Raw genomic sequence first — 22347 nt, 5'->3', positions numbered from 1 at the left:
TACGTTATTTTTAAAATGTTTCCTTTTTTTTTTCATAACCTCTTTAACACACTACTTCTCCGCTGCGAAGCGCGGGTATTTTGCTAGTATATATATATATATATATGCATATATATGTATATGTAGATATGTGTATATATGTATATGTATATATATGTTTACATAACCTCTTTAACACACTACATCTCCGCTGCGAAGCGCGGGTATTTTGCTATATATATATATGTGTGTGAATGTATGTATGTATGTATATTTGTATGTCTTTATTTATATATATATATATATATATATATATATATATATATATATATGTGTGCATATGTATATATACAGTAATCCCTCGCTATATCGCGCTTCGCCTTTCGCGGCTTCACTCCATCGCGGATTTTATATGTAAGCATATTTAACCTGCAATTGCTGAGCGCTTTGAGTAGTGAGAAAAGCGCTATATAAATGCAAAGAATTATTATTATTATTATTTAAATATATATCGCTGATTTTTCGCTGCTTCGCGGGTTTCTGCGGACAATGGGTCTTTTAATTTCTGGTACATGCTTCCTCAGTTGGTTTGCCCAGTTGATTTCATACAAGGGACGCTATTGGCAGATGGCTGAGAAGCTACCCAGCTTACTTTTCTCTTTCTCTTTCGCGGACTTTCTCTGATCCTGACGTAGGGGGATTGAGCAGGGGGGCTGTTCGCACACCTTGACGATACGGACGCTCGTCTAAAAATGCTGAAAGATTATCTTCACGTTTCTATCTTTTGTGCAGCTGCTTCCTGAAACGACATGCTGCCCGGTGCTTCGCATACTTAAAAGCTCGAAGGGCACGTATTGATTTTTGCTTGAAAAACAAACTCTGTCTCTCTCTCTCTCTCTCTTTGTCTGCTCCCAACGGAGGGGGTGTGAGCTGCCGCCTTCAACAGCTTTGTGCCGTGGTGCTTCGCATACTTAAAAGCAAACAGCCCTATTGATTTGTTTGCTTTCCTCTGTCTTTCTGACAGACTCTGCTCCTGACGCGCACTCCTTTGAAGAGTTAAATATGTTTGCATTCTTTTAATTGTGAGACAGAACTGTCATCTCTGTCTTGTCATGGAGCACAGTTTAAACTTTTGAAAAAGAGACAAATGTTTGTTTGCAGTGTTTGAATAACGTTCCTGTCTCTCTACAACCTCCTGTGTTTCTGCGCAAATCTGTGACCCAAGCATGACAATATAAAAATAACCATATAAACATATGGTTTCTACTTCGCGGATTTTCTTATTTCGCGGGTGGCTCTGGAACGCAACCCCCGCGATGGAGGAGGGATTACTGTATATGTATATATATATATGTGCATATATATATATATTTATATGTATATATATGTACATATGTATATATATATGTAGATGTGTAAATTTGTATATGTATATGTATGTATATGTGGATGTGTATATGTATGTATATATATATGTATATGTAGATATGTGTATATGTAGATATGTGTATATATATGTATATGTATATATATGTTTACATAACCTCTTTAACACACTACTTCTCAAAATACCCGCGCTTCGCAGCGGTGAAGTACTGCTTTAAAATTTTTATTAAGAAGAAAAGTAAACTTTTTTAAACTGAGGGAAATGAATCAATAAGTATTTGTTCAGGATCTCTCTGTATACCACGTTGTCAGTTCGCCCCTCCGGTTGTAATATGACCAAGCTGTGTGCTGACCTTACTCTTGAGCATGCAACGTACAGTTGGCCATGTGAAAAGCATTCCTGCCTCAAATCAATGCTAACGTTTTGTAGGGTCTGTCCCTGAGACTTATTAATTGTCATTACGAAGCAGAGCCTTAGTGGAAATTGGATGCATTTGAATTGAAATAGGAGATCAGAGGGTATAACGGGGATGCGAGGAAAAAAAACTCTCTCCCCTGAGCCACCGCCAGTAAAAATAGTTGCCTCAATGAGGTTGTTTTGCAGAGACGTGACCTGAAGTCTCGTGCCGTCACAAAGTTTCAGTGGCTGTACGCAAATCCACAATCGGTTTCATATTGTTTTCGTACCTTATCAATTGTGTAATGTGTTTTTTGATCAGGTTTGATTCATCGAAGTGATCACTCCTGCTGCGTTCAGTCACTTCACGTGAGCCGCTCTCTTGTGTGATGTTGCGATGTCCATGGGTTTATTTAATGTTAGCTAAGACCCGGCAGCTAAAAGTTTCTCGCTACAGCAATTTTAACTCTGTTACACAGTGATCCAAACTGTCGTTTATACCTTGTGTCTTCTCATTAAACTTGTATCTCGCGAATATGGCATTGCAAACGGCAGCGGGTCAGTTCACGTGCTTACGTGGGAGGCGTGATGACGCGATATATTTTGATATATATCAAAATACCCGCGCTTCGCAGCGGCAAAATACTTCTTTAAAATTTTTATTAAGAAGAAAAGTAAACCTTTTTAAACTGAGGGAAAATGAATCAATAATTATTTGTTAAGGATCTCTTTGTATACCACGTTGTCAGTTCGCCCCTCCGGTTGTAATATGACCAAGCTGTGTGCTGAGCTTACTGTTGAGCATGAAATCTAACGTGGTTTGTGCCCTTCAGAATGAAAACAGTTTGCATTTACCTTTTTAATAAAAGGCGAGCTTTTAAGCCTGAGAAATCACCCCGTAAATGCACACGTTTAATTGCACATATGTTAATATGTATGCTTACACAGTATTTAAAGACACTCAACAATTAACGTCATTTACCTTCGTTCCCGCGTTTGACTCGTGCTGTAAATCTCTTCCTTGTTTTCAGTTCACGTGATTACGTAGGAGGCGTGATGACGCGATACGTGACAACGCCTCCTCCATTTGAGTATATGGACAAAAAACAAGTTCCAGTTATGACCATTACGTGTAGAATTTCGAAATGAAACCTGCCTAATTTTTGTAAGTAATCTGTAAGGAATGAGCCTTACAAATTTCAGCCTTCTACCTACACGGGAAGTTGGAGAATTAGTGATGAGTGAGTGAGTGAATGAGTGAGTGAGTGAGTGAGTGAGTGAGTGAGTGAGTGAGTCAGTCAGTCAGTCAGTCAGTCAGTCAGTCAGTCAGTGAGGGCTTTGCCTTTTATTAGTATAGATATATAGATACATACATATACAGGTACTCGTCGACATACGACCTATGCAAGTTACGACTGTTCGACTTTACGACGCGTTTGACTGTTTCCCCCGCCAGCTGTTGGCAGCGCCAGTTTCCCGCACTCTCAAGTCTCGCTACGCAGCAGTAAAAATATACGCAGCAGTGTTGCCCCACGTGTGTTTGTGTCTTGTTGTTTTGGCAATTTTTGATAATAATATAACCCTAACATATAACCCTATAATATTAACACTAATAGCAGCTTTCTACTCAAAACGGCAAACTTGAGAAGCTGCCAGCATCAAACCCAGAAGCTCTTGATTGGGCAGTTCTTAGGATTGCACTACGCAAGCAGTCGCATCAACTGCTTACCGCAACCTGCTTTCTTTTTTCTTCTTGAATAAAAGCGCACTTGTTCTGTTATACTTGTACTTGTGAAAGTGTTTTTGATATTTGGACTTCAGGCTTCACACCAGTCATTCTCAGTCACACACACCACTCACATCCACATGCACAGTTATCCCAGTCTCGTTCGTGCACAAGTTTTATATACAATCATCACATTCAAATGTTAACAGTTCCCACACACAACTGCTGACTCCCAATCAAGAGCTTCTGGGTTCGATGCTAGCAGCTTCTCGAGTTTACCGCTTTGAGTAGAGAGCTGCTGTTATTGTTAATATTATACAATAAAAACATACATTTGATTTACGTCTGTAACAACCGCTGTAAATTTATAGTGCTTGTCAAAGTTAGCGTTCACACTCGCCCCGATATGACACTGCTCTTTTCAAATAAAGACGCGCTATAACAGAGGTGAACTCAGATCAGAGAAAACAGAAGCCCTCCCCGCAAGAAATGTCGACTCACAGTGTATGAATGGCGTATGGAAGAAGTGTGTTAAGCGTTATGTAAATACTTTTGCTGGATTTAACAGTGAACAAGAACTTGATGAGATTCGTGAAGAAATAGTGAAACTGTCAAAAGACCTTTCATTGGAATGTGAAATGGAAGATGTCGAGGAGTTGCTAGACCGGGAATCAGGTGAACTTACAAATGAAGAGCTGATAGAATTGGAAGAAGAAAGAGTGGCGGAAGAAGAAACAAGAGAATTGGAGTAAGACGAAGAGGAGGAGGTGCCACAAAGAATGTTCACCACAAAGGGATTGTCAGAAGATTTATCTCTACTGAATAAACTCCTCGCTCATTTTGAAAAAATGGACCCAAATATTGAACGATTTGCGAGGATTGAACGGATGGCACGCAACACATTTCGTCCTTATTGCGAAATTTAAGAAGAGAAAAAAAACCAAACAATTCAGACGAAGCTCACTATGTTTATGAAAAGAGCAACTCCTCCCATCACCCCGTCCGCAGCCTCGCCTGATCTGATGAAGGCGATATCGACAACCCGCAGCCAAGCACCAGTGGTGCCAGGAATTAAATGTACAGTACAGTATTTCTTGTTTTGTACGTTTTCCACATATTAAATTGTACTGTAGTATGCTGTGTTTGTCTTAGAAAGTAAGAAAATGTTGATAAAATATTACTTTAAGATGATTACAATATTATTACCCAGTCTAATATTCTTACCTTAAATTAACATAGGCCGACTTACGTCCAGATCAACTTACAACCAGTCAGTCGGAACCAATCGCGGTCGTAAGTCGACAAGTACCTGTACAGTCATATATATATATATATATATATATATATATATGTATATATATATATATATATATATATATATATATATATATATATATATATATATATGTATATTGTGGGATATAGCCGGTAGTTCATCCTGGCCAATACCCCCACGCCGCCAGGTGGAGCCCTTCTTGCAACATGGAAGTGCCCTGAGTTCCAGCAGGGCATCATGGACAATGGAGTTTTACATCACAGCCCTGCTGCAGACCATGGGGGCCACCAGGGGACGCTGCAGGGAGGCTCAGGGACGTATATTTTCCTTATAACCCGGAAGTACTTCCCAGTCACGGGAACAGAGGAAATGATATACTACTGGGTTGAAAAAAAAAAGTTTTCACCTGACCCGGAAGTGTTATAAAGTCACATGGACTGAGGGACAGAAACACTTCCGGGTTAAAGACTTTAAAAGGACTGTGGGAGATACCAGCAGAGAGCCGAGTTGGGAGGAAGGGTGACTGAGCTGCTCGGAGTGACGGATTGTGATTGATTATTGTGTTATTATGTTGATTTATTGGAGTATTGTGGAGTGGAGGGTGCTTTGTGCACTTTATGATAAAAATAAATAATAATTGGACTTTTATCTGGTGTCAGTACGTGTTGTCCGAGGGTTCAAGGAGTCGACAGCACCCCCTATCTGTCACAATATATATTGTAAAGGACAGCCGGGTCCCATGCCCGGCAGGGACGCCTCTGCTACATTTGTTCCGGGGGAGCAGCCATGGACTGTTCAATACCTCCCCCGGGACGCTTGGTGGCAGCCTCCCTGGCAGCCAATGATTCCCCAACCCGGCGCATGGCTCCATGGGAGATGGAGTCCTCCACAGCCTGGTTGGGGGCTCGGATGGCCGCCAGGGGGAGCTGTGTGGAGTCAGCAGCCTGGCTGGTCATACCTTCAGCCCCACCCAGAAGGGCAATTAGGACCAGGTGGCCAAGCACCTGGACCGCTTCCAGGTGGGATATAAAAAGGGCCAGCCACCACCTCTCAGAGAGCCAGAGTCGGGAGGATGAGGACTAAGCCTGTGGAGGAGTGGTGGTGCTGAGGTGGATATAGAGAGAGTTTGTGAGTGTATTTGGGACTGTGTTGGGCCTGTGGGACACGGGGAAGACGTGCCCCACGGCTGAAGAGAAATAAAAAAGTATTTATTTAAGTACGTGCCTCTGCCTGAGTCTGTGCCGGGTCAGGCGCTATATAGCGCCTTTTACATTATATATATATATATGTTTGTGTGTATGTGTGTATTTGTATATGTTTATATGTGTGCATATGTATGTATGTATGTATATATATATATATATATATATATATATATATATATATATATATACAGTGGGTACGGAAAGTATTCAGACCCCCTTCAATTTTTCACTCTTTGTCATATTGCAGCCATTTGCTAAAATCATTTAAATTAATTTTTTCCCTCATTAATGTACACACTTTACCCCATATTGACAGACAAAAAAAAGAATTTTTGAAATTGTTGCAGATTTATTAAAAAAGAAAAACTGAAATATCACATGGTCCTAAGTATTCAGACCCTTTGCTCAGTATTTAGTAGAAGCATCCTTTTGAGCTAATACAGCCATGAGTCCTCTTGGGAAAGATGCAACAAGTTTTTCACACCTGGATTTGGGGATCCTCTGCCATTCCTCCTTGCAGATCCTCTCCAGTTCTGTCAGGTTGGATTTTTAGGTCTCTCCAGAGATGCTCAATTGGGTTTAAGTCAGGGCTCTGGCTGGGCCATTCAAGAACAGTCTTTTTTTTGTCAATATGGGGTGCAATGTGTACATTAATGAGGGAAAAAATTAATTTAAATGATTTTAGCAAATGGCTGCAATATGACAAAGAGTGAAAAATTGAAGGGGGTCTGAATACTTTCCGTACCCACTGTATATATATATAATATACACAATATATATGTGTGTGTGTGTGTGTGTGTGTGTGTGTATGCATCTAACTAAGCAGTAACTTAGACATTAAAAAGAAAAGCTAATTAATGTTAAATGTTAAGCAAAAAATCTGCGATATATATTTAAATATGCTTAGATATAAAATACGCGATAAAGTGAAGCCGCGAAAGTCGAAGCGCGATATAGCGAGGGATTACTGTAATTGTTTCCAGTCTCCATGGGGTGCATTCAGCCCCTCTTTACAATGGTGCGTAGGAGGGGATAGGGGGTTAGGGGTTGGTGATAGAAGTGAGCAGGGGGCAGAGCCCCCTAGTTTTCTTAAAAATGAAGTAAAATAACACAAAGATTAAAATTACCAGTGACAAAACGTTACACTAAGACCAACAAGACTATTATCATGAGACTGATATTATAATTTTAAACAGACAAACTTAATGTAAACAAGATATGAATCCAAAAGGTATAAAATACTAGTCATAATTGAACTACAGGACATTAATATTACAGTCTGGATGAGCATAAACTGCTCTACGGCAAGGTGAATTGTGCAGCCTAAAAGGAATAACAAAAATCTAACATTTTGTACTATTGTGTAAAAATCCAAAATTCTGTAAAATACTGCACAGGGGAAAAGCTACAAAATAGCATTTGTAAACAGTTTCTGTCATATATTGCACAAAAAAACCCAAACCCATAACATTTTTAAGCAAATTGCTAACTTCAAGTTCTGTACAATATTGCACAAAGATATCAGAATAAATATAACAATCGTAAAATTCTACTGAGGTAAATGCCAATTTGTCTAAGGCATCTGGCTTCAGAGTAGCACGGTTCATGTAACAACATTTTCTGCAGTGGTGAAAGCCCTCTCAGAAGGGCTGCTTGAGGCAGGAATGCACTGGTACTTTTTTGAATGTTTCCAAAATTTGGGGAAATGTACTTCTTGTGTTTTCCACCACTCAAGTGGATTTACATCACTGTCCACCTCAGGTATCATTAAGTAACTCTTGCTGTCTTTTTCAGTGGCACTGTGCAGTTACTCACCTTCTCTGAATTCCTTTGTTTTATTTTAAATAGCTGCTAAAAGACTTCTTTTTTGCTCCCTTCATCACCTGCTCCTGCTTCTGCAGAATTGGGGCAGGATGGAGCAGGGCGAGGAGGCAGGGATCTGTGCAAGTGTTTTAAATAATGAAATAAATAAATGTGCTTTGGAATCAGGTACCACAAACCAAGACAGCTCGCAAATTAAAACATGTCCGATAGGCATATGCTTCTTACAAAAATTAAAATAATCCCCCCGAAATGAATAATAATTTGTTTGAACATTCTTTTTTTTGCCTGACACGCGCGGAGCTCCGTACTATATCAGTTTCACTTATAGTGCATTTTATAAAGGTACTACAGTTTTCGCAGCGCTAGCTCCGTATGTCATGACTCATTCATCTCGATCTCAGTTTATTACCTGCTGCAGTTTCAACTACGTTCAGTTATATTTGTCTTACAATTATAGGAAAAAAATGCAATTAATCTGGACACAGAAATGAAAATGATCAAGCAGTATGAGGGAGAAAAGAAAGCAAATGCAATTGCATGTGACTTTAAGTTATCCCATGGTAATTGGTGTTTACCACACGCACTGTACTGCTGCGCTCTGGCTTTGAATCCGGTTAACATCCAAAGCTTCCGTATTGTGACTCATGACGTGCTGCTTCATGCTAGCTGCCATGAAGGGATAATGACGCCACTGAGTGACGCCAATGACTGAGCTCCTTTATCTGTTAACTAGCCAACCCGTGGCGTAGCATACGCCGCATAATTATGTATTGATGGGTGAACACTTCCTGAAAGACACAGTTGTCCAAATGGGGTGGGTTTGAGGATACGACTGTGAGTGAATGAAAAGATGGAACTCTGGAGAGAGCAACATACAATTGTCCATGACAGAAAACTGGGTTTGGCAGATACAGGCATATTGTTTTGAAAGTGTGTCCCTGTGCCTTATTAATTATCATTGCAAAGGCCAATCTAGCAGGAAATTGTCTGCGTGTAAGCATAAAAGGCAAATTTGACTCTAATGGGGTCAGGGATTCTCTCTCTCGCGCCTGTGTTTGTGTGTGTCTCTCTCTCTCGCGCGCGCGCCTGTGTGTGTGTGTTTGTGTGTGTGTCTGTCTCTCTCTCTCGCACGCGTGTGCCTATGTGTGTGTCTCTCTCTATCGCGCCTGTGTGTGTGTCTCTCTCGCGTGCGCGCCTGTGTGCTGTAAGTGAATGAAAAGATGGAACTCTGGAGAGAGCAACATACAATTGTCCGTGACTGAAAACTGGTTTTGGCAGATACAGGCATATCTTTTTGAAAGTTTGTCCCTGTGCCTTATTAATTGTCTTTGCAAAGGCTAATCTAACAGGAAATAGTCTGCGTGTAAAAGTAAAAGGCAAATTTGAATCTGAATGGGTCAGGGAAATCTGGGGAATAAGGACAGTTTGTGAGGTAGCAGCTGCGATTGTTTTACACTCTAGTACATTGCGGTGAATGCTGAGAACAGTCAGTCTAGTGCCTTTACAGAGACTTCTTGCTGGCATGAGGTTTCTGAGAAGCATGACGAATGAACCAATTTTAAGTTTGACTTTATGCGGAGGCATGCCATTGGGAGTAATGGCTGCCCGGCGAGTCATGGGAATAACGCCGCCGAATCGCCAGTCGGCATCGTTTATGGTCGGAACTACGACGGTATGTGATCTTCTTTGAACCTCCGACTTTCGTTCTTGATTAATGAAAACATTCTTGGCAAATGCTTTCGCTCTCGCACGAATTGTTGGCCCTGTAGTGCGTGTGCCATGGTCGGCTGCTTAGTGAATTGTTGGTAGGCGGAGCTCGGTCTTGCATGCGTCTTGCTTGCCATGGACTTCGTGAATTATATAGATAGATGTTAATTATTAACAGGCTGAAATATTAAAACCTTTAACATTTAAGTTCTCATCTGTGTTGGTACAATTCCTCTTCTCACATTTGACAGAATGAACACTGCGAGAGGCTCACACTGATGAAGCACATCATTGGAACAACAATTAAGATATCATAGACAATACACATCACTCACAAATGGTTTGACCAAGATGTATGCAAATACCCTTTAAATGAAAGTGTGCAATGTGTACTTTAATCATGTCTGAATTGTTTGATTTGTAATTTTAAACTGTGGAGCGGAGGGGTAAATCAACGGAAAATGTGTCTTTTGTTCCAAACATTATGGAGAACTCTGTAAATGTCTATGTATGTATGTGAGGATGTTTTGGTGTTTTCTGTGCTTTCCCCAGTAATTCTGTTTCTTTTTTCACACCTAACTCAACCAAGGGTACTCTTCAAGTTATCCTGGATTTCTACGTGGAAAATTATTTGGTTGAGGTTTTGGTGATTGTTAACTTGGCTGTCAGTTTATTATTGAGTTCTGCGTAGTGCACGCTTTTCACAGGGGATAAATTTTAACAACACTGCAGGTTACAGCCAGTGAAGATTAATAAGAGTGTCTTCCCTTTAGCTATGATCAATCCTATATTTGCTGCTGTTTTTGTTATCAGTGCTCTTAACATCACCAGTGCTTCTTAGTCCCTTTTCAGTTGACTATTAAATAACTTTTGGTGTCTGGTTTGGAGGATCACTATCACCAATTTAATGATTAATATAAATACTTTTGAGAATTACAAATGATAGAACTGTAACTTAGATTATTAATATTATTGTATCATCATGGCGCCGGAGAGAGTGTTGTGTGCTGCTCCTCACTGACTTCGTTTTTGTGTCTGTATTCTTGTTATTGTCACTGTTTGTACCACCTGTTTGCTGTTTTATTAAGTATGACTGTACAACATTTATAAATATCAGAGCAACAAAATCACCATCCTATACCTTTGAAGTTATCGACAAGGGGCTGCTCGCCACAATAACTCGAGACCAAGGTGGCGGACGCGACCCATCCGACCACCAGAGGACGTGGAGGAGAAAAAAACGTGGCTGGCATGCTGAGATCCAAGTGAAGACAAAACGCTGAGGACTGCAACTTCCACTGCCTAGCATTTTCCTGGCCAATGCCCAGTCTCTGGACAACAAACTAGATGATCTCTGTGGTAAACTTCGTTTCCAGCGAGATCTATGTGACTGTTGTGTTTTCTGCCTCATTGAAACATGGCTTACCGCCTGCATGCCAGATTCAGCTGTCCAGCCAGACGGCTTCTCTTTCCACCGCGCAGATCAATCGGTCTCCTCCGGAAAAAAGAGAGGTGGCAGGGTATGTTTCCTCATCAACAACACATGGTGTATGGATGTGGAAGTCATTTCACAAAGCTGTTCACCGGAACTGGAGTGTCTGCTCATCAAGTGCCGATTGCTTTACTTGTATAGGGAGTTTACAGCTGTTCACATGGTGGCTATTTACATCCCCCAACAAGCAAACACCGGCACCGCACTTAATGAACTGTACAGCCTCATTACGGACTGTGAAAACATACACTCCGAAGGTCTGGCTATCATCGCCGGGTACTTCAACAAAGCAAGCTTCAGGTCTGTTTACCCCCAATACTACCAACACGTCTCCTGTCCCACCAGGGGTGCTAACACGTTGGACCACTTGCACATACCGCTCGCTCCCATGGCCGAACCTTGGCCAGTCAGACCACCGCTCTGTGCTGCTCCTTCCTGTTTACAAGCAGCAGTTGAAGCGCACAGAGCGGTCTTGTGAGAGGTGCACTGTTGGACCCCAGAAGAGGAGGAGAAACTTAGGGACTGCTTTGAATCTGTGGATTGGGGTGTTTTCAAAGAGTCCTCTGAGAATCTGGATGAGTATGGTGCAGTTATCACAGGCTTCATCAGGAAATGTGTGGATGACCGCGTATCCACAAAATCTGTACTCGTATTTCCCAACCAGAAGCCCTGGATGTGTGCTGAAGTATGCCAGCGGATCCGTGAGCACAGCAGTGTGTTTCACTCCTGAGATACACAGGCTTACAAAAAGAGCAGGTATTATCTTCGAAAAGCCATTAAATATGCAAAGTGCCAGTACGGCCACAAACTGTACTCTCAGTTTAACAGCACAGCAGACACTCGTCGAATGTGGCAGGGTATCCAGCTGATCATGAACTACAAACCCCGGACACACCCGGCCACAGCTACCGCTGCTTCACTCCCGGACAGGTTGAACGTGTTTTTCACTCGCTTCGAGCTCGCTAACACGGACAGGCCTGTGCGACCCCCCGCAGCGGCGCAAGACTCCAGCCTGAGATTCTCAGAGGATGACGTGAGGAAGACTTTTTCCCAACTCAGCATCCGCAAAGCATCCGGTCCAGACGGAGTCTCGGGTCGCGTTTTAAAAACATGTTGCGACCAGCTAGCTGCTGTCTTTACGGATATTTTTAACACATCTCTGAGGGTTTCATCTGTCCCCACCTGCTTCAAGCACACTGCCATCATCCCTGTCCCAAAGAAAAATAAAGTAGACTACCCTAATGATTACCGCCCAGTAGTACTTACTCCCATAGCCATGAAGTGCTTTGAGAGGCTGGTGCTAGAACACATCAAGGACACAATCTCTGACAGTCTGGACCCCCTCCAGTTTGCCTACCATTGCAACAGGTCCACTGAGGATGCCATCTCCATAACACTTCACACCACCCTTTCTTATCTGGAGAACAAGAACTGTTATGCCAGGCTGCTGTTTGTGGACTACAACTCTGCATTTAACACTGTCATTCCATCCCAGGTCATTGCTAAACTCCTGGATCTGGGGCTTAGCTCTTCACTGTGCAACTGGGTACTGCACTTCCTCACCGGCAGACCTCAGCAAGTGCATATTGGTGGAAAAACCTCCTCCATCATCACCATCAACACTGGCACTCCGCAGGGCAGCATGCTGAGCCCCCTCTCTCTACACTCATGGCTGCGTAGCTAAGTACAGCTCTAACACCATCCTCAAGTTTGCTGATGATACCCCTGTAATAGGTCTGATCAGTGAGGACGATGAGACAGCCAACAGGGAGGAGGTCAGACTCCTGGCAGAATGGTGTCAGGACAATAACCTCACCCTCAACATTAGCAAAACTAAGGAGATGGTTGTGGATGTTCCGCAAACAGGAAACAGAGCACAGCCCCATCTACGTTGGAGGTGAGGCAGTGGAACAGGTTGGCAGCTTTAGGTTCCTCTGAGTCACCCTCACTGATGACCTTAAATAGGCAAGTCACACTGCGGCAGTAGTCAAGAAAGCCCAACAATGCCTCTACTTCCTCAGGAGACTGAGTAAGACCCGGATGTCCCCCACATCCCTGTGCAGATTCTACAGGTGTACTGCAGAATCCATCCTGACAGGATGAATCACATCCTGGTACAGCAACTGCTCAGTTCAGGACTGCGGAGCTCTACAGCGTGTGGTGAATACAGCACAGCAGATCATGGGCACACAGCTCCCTGCGATCCATGACCTCCACACCACACGCTGTCTCAGGAATGTGAACCATATCAGGCAGGACCCCAGCCACCCTGCACTGTCACTTTTCACCCTTCTCCCATCTGGGAAGTGACTAAAGTCCATTCGGATGTGCACCTTCTGGTTCAGGAATAGTTTCTATCCAACTGCAATCAGGTTCATGAACAATCTGTAACCATTTGTCACCTTCACTGCTACCTGCACATATTCTTCTGCCACTTTCTCTATTTAGTCCTAGGATTCTGTTTTTATTTATTTACTTATTTATATTAATTTATTTATTGTGTTTTTTTTGTCTATGTTCACTGTCTGCGGGGGCACATGCGTGCAAGAATTTCATTGTACATGGTACTTGTACACATGACAATAAAGAATTGAATTGAATTACTTATAGATAAAGGTTGGTATGGAAGAAATTAAATTTGGAGATATATTAAAAAATTTTCTTGTCTTTTGCAGTAACTTTACATTATAGGGTTTTAGTAGCCGAAAGAAGAAGAAGAAGGGGCGTTATTGTAACATGTACAGTCAGCAATGAAATTTGCTAATCAACATGCAACATGTCTTCTGTTACTGAAGGGCAATTCATTTGTTAATATTAATGAAATGTCTAGGCACTATGCAAGTGCAACCACTTTACAGAAGCTCAGTGTTCTCTGTTTTTTCTTTTTTTTCTGAACTTCTTTTACTAGGGGTCTTTCCATGTCAAATCAACTGAATTTCCCAGAAATTATGAGAAAAATACCAGGTGTACCCATGTTATCTAGGAGACACCCTGTAGAATTATTTTGATGTAACAGCAATACTTTCCAAGATACAGCCAATTTTGTGAGGGGTTTTATTTTTTTTATCAATTTCACAAGACCATATCTCAAGAACTAAACCACCTAGCAGGCTTACATTTTGCATACTGGTACCTTTATAGGTATAGTGCGTAACACCATTTGGTAAGAGCAGACCTTCAAAAATAGGAAATAAAATATTCTGCATCTTTGGCTTTGCCATGTTTAATCTTTCAGAAAGCATACTTCTGACTGATACAGCCTGCAGAAAAATTTTCCATGTTTACATACCTACACTGGGCTTTTCAAAAAGTTATAAACAAACAAGAAACTTCATTAGTGTTTGACAAGCAGACCTCTCAAATATGAAAAAATCATTTTGGGTCTAATTTTCAGACCAGCTTAATGCACTGTGGAAATGTCCAGACATTTTTAAAATTATTTTTTCTGTATCCTACACGGTCCATTCTTTCTCAAAAATAAATCTTACTTTTTATGTGAATCTTTTGTTTTTATTTTCCATTATAAACATGAGATAATTCACTATTGGGCAGAACGGTGGCGCAGTGGTAGCGCTGCTGCCTCGCAGTAAGGAGACCTGGGTTCGCTTCCCCGGTCCTGCCTGCGTGGAGTTTGCATGTTCTTCCCTTGTCTGCGTGGGTTTCCTCTGGGTGCTCCGGTTTCCTCTCACGGTCCAAAGACATGCTGGTTAGGTGCATTGGCGATCCTAAATTGTCCCTAGTGTGTGGTCTGTGTGTGTGTGTGCCCTGCGGTGGGCTGGCGCCCTGCCCGGGGATTTATTCCTGCCTTGCGCCCTGTGTTGGCTGGGATTGGCTCCCCTGTGACCCTTTGTTAGGATATAACGGGTTGGATAATGGATGGATAATTCACTATTTGTCAATGATAATCAAGTTCTTCATCAGTAAATTGGGTATAGGATTAATGGAAGAAACAAAGGCACATTAAGCACAACACATGAACAGCAGCTGCTTGATTTATCATTAAATACAACACTAGTTATAATGAACATCTTGGTATTGCAGCAGCAGGAATGTGACCCGTTTCATTTCTGTTTCAATTGAAGTGCAGAGTGTAGGGCATCTTTGTCTTTGAGATCAAGATGGTATTGCCTCTGACTGATCATTGTAGGTGCACTAACTCATGCAATGACATACTTTAATCATCTTCTTCTTCTTTTGGCTGCTCCCGTTAGGGGTTGCCACAGCGGATCATCTTCTTCCATATCTTTCTGTCCACTGCATCTTGCTTTGTTACACCCATCACCTGCATGTCCTCTCTCACCACATCCATAAACCTTTGCTTAGGCCTTCCTCTTTTCCTCTTCCCTGGCAGCTCTATCCTTAGCATCCTTCTCCCAATATACCTCTGCATATGTCCAAACCAACGCAATCTCGCCTTTCTGACTTTGTCTCCCAACCGTCCAACTTGAGCTGACTCTCTAATGTACTCATTTCTATCAATCCTCGTCACACCCAGTGCAAATCTTAGCATCTTTAACTCTGCTACCTCCAGCTCTGTCTCTTGCTTTCTGGTCAGTGCCACCGTCTCTAACCCATATAACATAGCTGGTCTCACTACCGTCCTGTAGACCTTCCCTTTCACTCTTGCTGATACCCGTCTGTCACAAATTACTCCTGACACTCTTCTCCACCCGTTCCACCCTGCCTGCACTCTCTTTTTCACCCCTTTTCCACAATCCCCATTACTCTGTACTGTTGAACCCAAGAATTTAAACTCATCCACCTTCGCCAACTCTACTCTTTGCATCCTCACCATTCCACTGACCTCCCTCTCATTTACACACATGTATTCTGTCTTGTTCCTGCTGACCTTCATTCCTCTCCTCTCTAGAGCATATCTCCACCTCTCCAGGGTCTCCTCAACCTGCTCCCTACTATTGCTACAGATCACAATGTCATCAGCAAACATCATAGTCCATGGGGACTCCTGTCTAATCTTGTCTGTCAACCTGTCCATCACCATTGCAAATAAGAAAGGGCTCAGAGCAGATCCCTGATGTAATCCCACCTCCAACTTGAATGCATCCGTCACTCCTACCGCAGACCTCACCACTGTCACACTTCCCTCGTACATATCCTGCACAACTCTTACATACTTCTCTGCCACTCCCGACTTCCTCATACAATACCACAGCTCCTCTCAAGGCACCCTGTCATATGCTTTCTCCAGGTCCACAAAGACGCAATGCAACTCCTTCTGGCCTTCTTTAATCTTCTCCATCAACATCATCAGAGCAAACATTGCATCTGTGGAGCTCTTTCTTTACATGAAACCATACTGCTGCTCACTAATTATCACCTCACTTCTTAATCTAGCTTCCACTACTCTTTCCCATAACTTCATGCTGTGGCTCATCAATTTTATTCCCTTGTAGTTACTGCAGCTCTACACATCCCTCTTATTCTTAAATATCGGCACCAGTACACTTCTTCTCCACTCCTCAGGCATCCTCTCACTTTCCAAGATTCCATTAAACAATCTGGTTAAAACCTCCACTGCCATCTCTCCTAAACACCTCCATGCTTCCATAGGTATGTCATCTGGACCAACGGCCTTTCCATTTTTCATCCTTTTCATAGCTGTTCTTACTTCCTCCTTGCTAATCCGTTGCACTTCCTGATTCACTATTTCCACATCATCCAACCTCTTCTTTCTCTCGTTCTCTTCATTCATCAGCCTCACAAAGTACTGTTTCCATCTGCTCAACACACTCTCCTCGCTAATGAGTATGTTTCCATTTTTATCCTTTATCACCCTAACCTGCTGCACATCTTTCCCAGCTCAGTCCCTCTGTCTAGCCAATCGGTACAGGTTCTTTTCTCCCTCCTTAGTATCCAACCTCTCATACAACTCATCATACCCTGTACACCTTTTCTTTAGCCTTCGCCACCTCTCTCTTCACCTTGCGTCTTATCTCCTTGTACTCTTGTCTACTTTCTGCATCTCTCTGACTATCCCGCTTCTTCTTTGCCGTCCTCTTTCTCTGTATGCTCTCCTGTATTTCCTCATTCCACCACCAGGTTTCCTTTTCCTCCTTCCTCTTTCCACATGTCATGCCAAGCACCCTTCTTGCTGTCACCCTTACTACATCTGCTATAGTTTCCCAGCTGTCTGGTAACTCTTCACTGCCACCCAGTGCCTGTCTCACCTCCTCCCTAAAACTCCCTTTTTCAAATTCCACCATTTGATCCTTGGCTCTGCCCTCAACTTCCTCAACATCCAACTTGCGGTGCATATGCACTAACAACATTCATCATCACACCTCCAATTTCCAGCTTCATAATCATTACTTTGCCTGACTCTCTTTTCACCTCCAAAACACTCTTGACATACTGTTCCTTCAGAATAACTCCTACCCCATTTCTCCTCCCATCCACACCATGATAGAACAATTTGAATCCACCTCCAATCCACCTGGCCTTACTCCCGCACGCATAATATATCATCCTTCCTTCTCTCCTTCATATCTGCTAACTCTCTCCCCTTACCAATCATACTGCCAACATTCAAAGTCCCTACCCTCAGTTCCACTCTCTTTACTTTCCTCCACTCCTCCTGCCTCTGGACACGTCTCCCCCCCTCTTCTTCTTCTCCTTCTTCTTCTTCAGCCAACTGTAGCCCAATTTCCGCCAGCACCCTGTTGGCTAACAGTACTGGTGGCAATCGTTGTTAACCTGGGGCTCGACCGATCCAGTATGGAAATTTGTATTGTTGTCCGCATATTGATTTGGCAAAATTTTACATCGGATGCCCTTCCTGATGTAACCCTCCCTATTTATCCGGGCTTGGGACCGGCACGAAGAAACACACTGGTTTGTGCACCCAACAAATACTATCTCTAGGTGGCTAATGGAAAGACTGTGCAGGATAGTTTGGATGCATGAAACATGAAACTGAAAATAAATCTAAAATTATTTTTTTGGAATTGAAAGGTCTGCTGTTCAAACCCTGATAGTTACTTTTCTGTTTATTGCTTTTTCAGAAAGCCTATATAGTTATCCAAATAAAGAAAAAAAATCAAAAATCTATGTTGATTACAAATATGTGTTTCTGAGGCCTAAACCTAGCTAAGCCATAAACTCAAATTAGGTTTTGGTCAATTTCAAGGAGATTCTTTGACCATGTAGTGTCATCTGGACCAAAATGTTTAAAGTTAATCACATTATATCAACCAATATACCAGCATGCAAAGTATGAGCCTGGTGGGTGGTTTAGTTATGGAGCTATATAGATTTGTGAAATTTGATTAAAAAAAATGAGGCTGGAGCCTAGAGGCGGAAATGGCTCTGGATGACTGCGTTCAACTGGCAGATTGAGAAATAATGTGCAAATTGCATGGGCTTGATATTGAGGGACTCACTCACTGCATCACAGACTATATTAACTTTTGCCTCAACGCTGTGGTACTCTCAAAGACAGCATGTTTCTTTACAAATAACATGCTGTGGATTAGAAAGGAGCTAAAAATTCTTCTCAATGAGAAAAAGAGAGCTTTCAGATTCAATAACAAAGAGGCTCTGAAGGATGCACAGCAAGTGGTGAAAGAAAAGCTTAGTGAAAGGAAGGTAGTACACAAAGCTAAAGTAGGAAAAAAACACACTCACAATTACATGAATGATGTCTGGAATAGACTGGGTATAATTACTGGATCCAAGCAATTCAGGGCTAGGGAGCTATAAGGAAATGTGGACAAAGCTAATGCCCAGAATCAATTTTTACTAGTCCTCCCAACACCATCCCTACTACATCAACAACTCCTACTGCACCAATTGGATTGGCCAGTGACAAACCCACCTCTGACCATTAGTATGGGCTGTCCATAATAAAAGACCAAGTGAAGAGACAACTGTGGAAGCTACACACTGGAAAAGTTGCTGAACCATATGGTGTCAGTCCTTGAGTTCTTAAGGCCTGTGCTGAACAAGTTTGTGGTATCCTCTGTCACTTATTTAGTCTGTCCCTAAGGCTCTGGAGAGTACTACTGTTGTAGAAAACATTCTGTATTGTTCCTGTTCCAAAGACAGGCACCTCTTCACCTAATGACTACATACCAGTAACACTTATTTCTCACATCATGAAGACCTTTGAGAGGCTGGTCCTGGACTATATGAGACCTCTTGTGGTAGAACACTTTGACCCACTGCTGTTTGCCTGTTAGACAAAGATTTTTGTGGACAGTGCAATTATCTAACTGCTGCACAAAGCTTATTCTCACCTTGACAAAGCTTTCAACACTGTGAGGATTCACCATTCAGCTGTCCTGTTAAGGGGCAAGCTTAGACATATAACTGGATGAGCCTATGGTAGCCTGGATAATGGACTGTCTGTCCAGGTGACCGCAGTTTGTGAGACTAAAGGTCTGTGTTTCTAATATTGGTGTGAGCAACACTGAAGCACAACAATGAACACTTGTGTCTCCTTTTCTTTTTACTCTGTACACCTCAGACTATTAATATAGCATCAAATCATGTCAAATCTATCTATCTATCTATCTATCTATCTATCTATCTATCTATCTATCTATCTAAAAAAGAAAAAGCTTACAAGAAGTGACATTAAAACTTATATACAGTATGTGTACACTAATTTGAATTTACTTTGAAGTGGTTTGATTTATTAAGTTTCTCATAAGTATGCTAAACATATAAGTACATTTCCCCTATTAAAAATTCCATATGCAATGAAGCCTGTGTTAAGTGTATTATCTCATGCCTACAAAAAAAAGTTTTTTTATGCATTTTTTATTATCTGAATTCCATGATGATAATATCTTTGAATATTAAAATGAAAAGTAGAATAACTGTGTGAGTCATGATTAGAATTTTTAAATTGAAAACTCATTGTCTAAAATATTTTTGCTAATTATACCTCTGATGCATGTTTATTTTTAATTTTCAGACTGCATAGGATCCTTCATTACTTTGATTTTTCTGGAAAATGTGGCATGTTAGTTCAACTGGTTCAATCAGTAATAATTATTTTCTGCCATGAATAGACCATGTTTCCTTTAGTGAGAAGGGGAAACTCTGTTGCTTCACTTAGAAAAAGCTGTATAACTATCCTTGGTATCCCTGTTAACACAGAGAAACTCTCTTTATTTTCCTAAAAAGTATACTTGAATATACAATAACTTTAAACCTTGAAAGAACTGGAATCAAAGATGGCAGCAGCTTATTTACTGACCTCGTGGCTGTCAAGAAAGCATGCCTTGTTTTCAGTGGGTTTCCTGTGCAGGCTTGCCCTTATTTTTTATGGAGTATACCAGGACTGCACAATGATGGTGAAATTCACAGATACTGACTATCTTGTCTTCACAGATGGATCTCGGTTTATTACTCAGGTTTGTATCCTCTTAAGTATCCAATGTCATTTTTTGAAATGTTTAATGAATTCAGGTTAATTTACATTTGCTTAGTACTATTTATGGCATGGTTGGCTTATAGCACTAAACATAACAAGTGACGTCTCTGTTATAGAGTTTTGGAGTCTGGTAGGTATCATAATTCATTTGAGAAGAAGGAAATAAAACTTAATTTTAATAACGTAAATGTTTTCTCCCTGAGAAAATTGCCATCATGATTTCCAGGCCATCTGTCAGAGAGGCAGTGTGAAGTTAAAAAAATATATGTGAAAAATATGAAGAGACAATGCCTTTAATTCAGGTTTAAGTAGAGGAAAATACAGTATATCCTCTTAGTGTTTCTCCAGAATTTCTATCTAGTGTCAGATGTACTCTTAATCTAAGTTTAAAAAAATTAAAAAAATGTGACTCACGTACTCTAGATAAATAATATTTTAAGTTATATGTATTAATCTCATGTTGTTCATAAATTGCAAAATTAAGGGCATTGTTAATGAAGTGTGGTATATTCGCTATTGGTTTATCATTATCAGGGGTGTGGAAATCAAATTTTTTTCTACTTGTCCACGGACAAGTAAACTTAGAAAATCCACTTGTCCGCCAGTTAAATTCACTTGTCCATAAACAAATAACAAAAGTGAAAAATAGTTTATTTTTTCTGATCTCTTTTATTGATACCAAAACTGCCTTCCATTTTAAAACTGAAAAAAGTTCTTTCAGGGAGTAGTATTTTGCCACCTTGCTCTAGAACATTTTATAAAAGATTCCCTTATCATTTTAACTCACTAATAAACAATGCCTTCATTATAGCTACACTAGTTCTGTTTCACATACTACAGTTACAGTGAAGATTTTTATAGATATTTCATAAGCTTTGGAAACCGTTAGAATGTTTTCTTCTTTATTTTTAATAAACTGACAGCGTGAAACCAACTTATTTTATATGAAATATTCGCTAATCAAAAACAATCTAATTGATGTTGTCACGCAATAAATTTCTTAACTCCTCAATATATCACAACCTACACGAAATCGCAAATTTCAGGAAAGATTAACTGCCTAACAAGCTTTGTTATGTGGTGAAAACAATTGTATTGTAAGTAAAGTGACTGCATTTTTATGTAGAAACAATGAATTTTATCAATGTTCTTCTATAATACGCTACCGTGGCTGTTCATTTGTCTGTCCAGGATTTTAAATCACCTGTAGCTCGCATACCATTTCACCTTTTGACTTGAAATTTGGTACACATACAGTATACTACGTGACGTCTACTATCCGCTTTCGGGGTGATGATTTGTATTACTCTTTATTTTTATTTTATTTTATTGTTGAATCAACTCTCGGCAGTGCGCAGCAGGGCGGCGCATGCGTATGGGAGCCGTTCTCATTCCCCACCACCTTCGCTAATCATTCTTGAGGCAGATTGAAGACTTAAGTGCCAGTTTAAGTGAAAAATTAAAGAAAACGTACTAAGTAATTGCAACACAAAAACTAACTTAATCAGTTTTAACGCGAAAAGATGCTAACAAAAGAAGAGAAGCAGCGTGCCGCTACGGTGGAGAAAAGAAGAGCTGCTCAGGAAGCAGCAAGCGCATCAACCTCTGAGCAAATGAATGCTAAACGTACAGAGAAAAAGGATGAAAACTAGGAATGCTCAAGTCAAGTGTATTTATTCACTGCAGTACGCCGTTACTGGTAATATATAAAAGTTATTGATTATAATGAAAAATCATCAGATTACATCATAATGTCGGCATGAAAAAAATGACCGCATCTCCAAGCGTGTAAGTATTAGGGTAAAATACTTATGTAAGTCCGTAAGAGTGCTTCCCCTTTGAAAAATCAGCCATCATTTTGTAAACAATATTGAAGACCAATTTGAGACATGAAGAACATGCCTAAGTAGACTGTTTCCGCACAAAGTATGTACCCAAATGTTTAAAATGTGAAA

The 22347-nt window shown here is 41.0% G+C and overlaps 1 protein-coding gene across 1 annotated transcript in view; it reads left to right on the top strand.

The window, feature by feature from the left end:
• The window catches only part of pigm (phosphatidylinositol glycan anchor biosynthesis, class M), a 159087-nt gene that overhangs the window by 72273 nt on the left and 64467 nt on the right, over positions 1-22347 (top strand). Inside the window, exon 2 of the mRNA XM_028803918.2 lies at positions 19931-20372. Coding sequence (XP_028659751.1) covers positions 20193-20372 — 180 coding nt within the window. The 5' untranslated portion in view covers positions 19931-20192. The remainder of the gene's footprint in view (positions 1-19930; positions 20373-22347) is intronic.

This window comes from Erpetoichthys calabaricus, chromosome 6 (genome assembly GCF_900747795.2).
Source record: "Erpetoichthys calabaricus chromosome 6, fErpCal1.3, whole genome shotgun sequence".
Classification (NCBI taxonomy): domain Eukaryota; kingdom Metazoa; phylum Chordata; class Cladistia; order Polypteriformes; family Polypteridae; genus Erpetoichthys; species Erpetoichthys calabaricus.
This window is presented reverse-complemented; position numbering and strand designations above follow the sequence as displayed.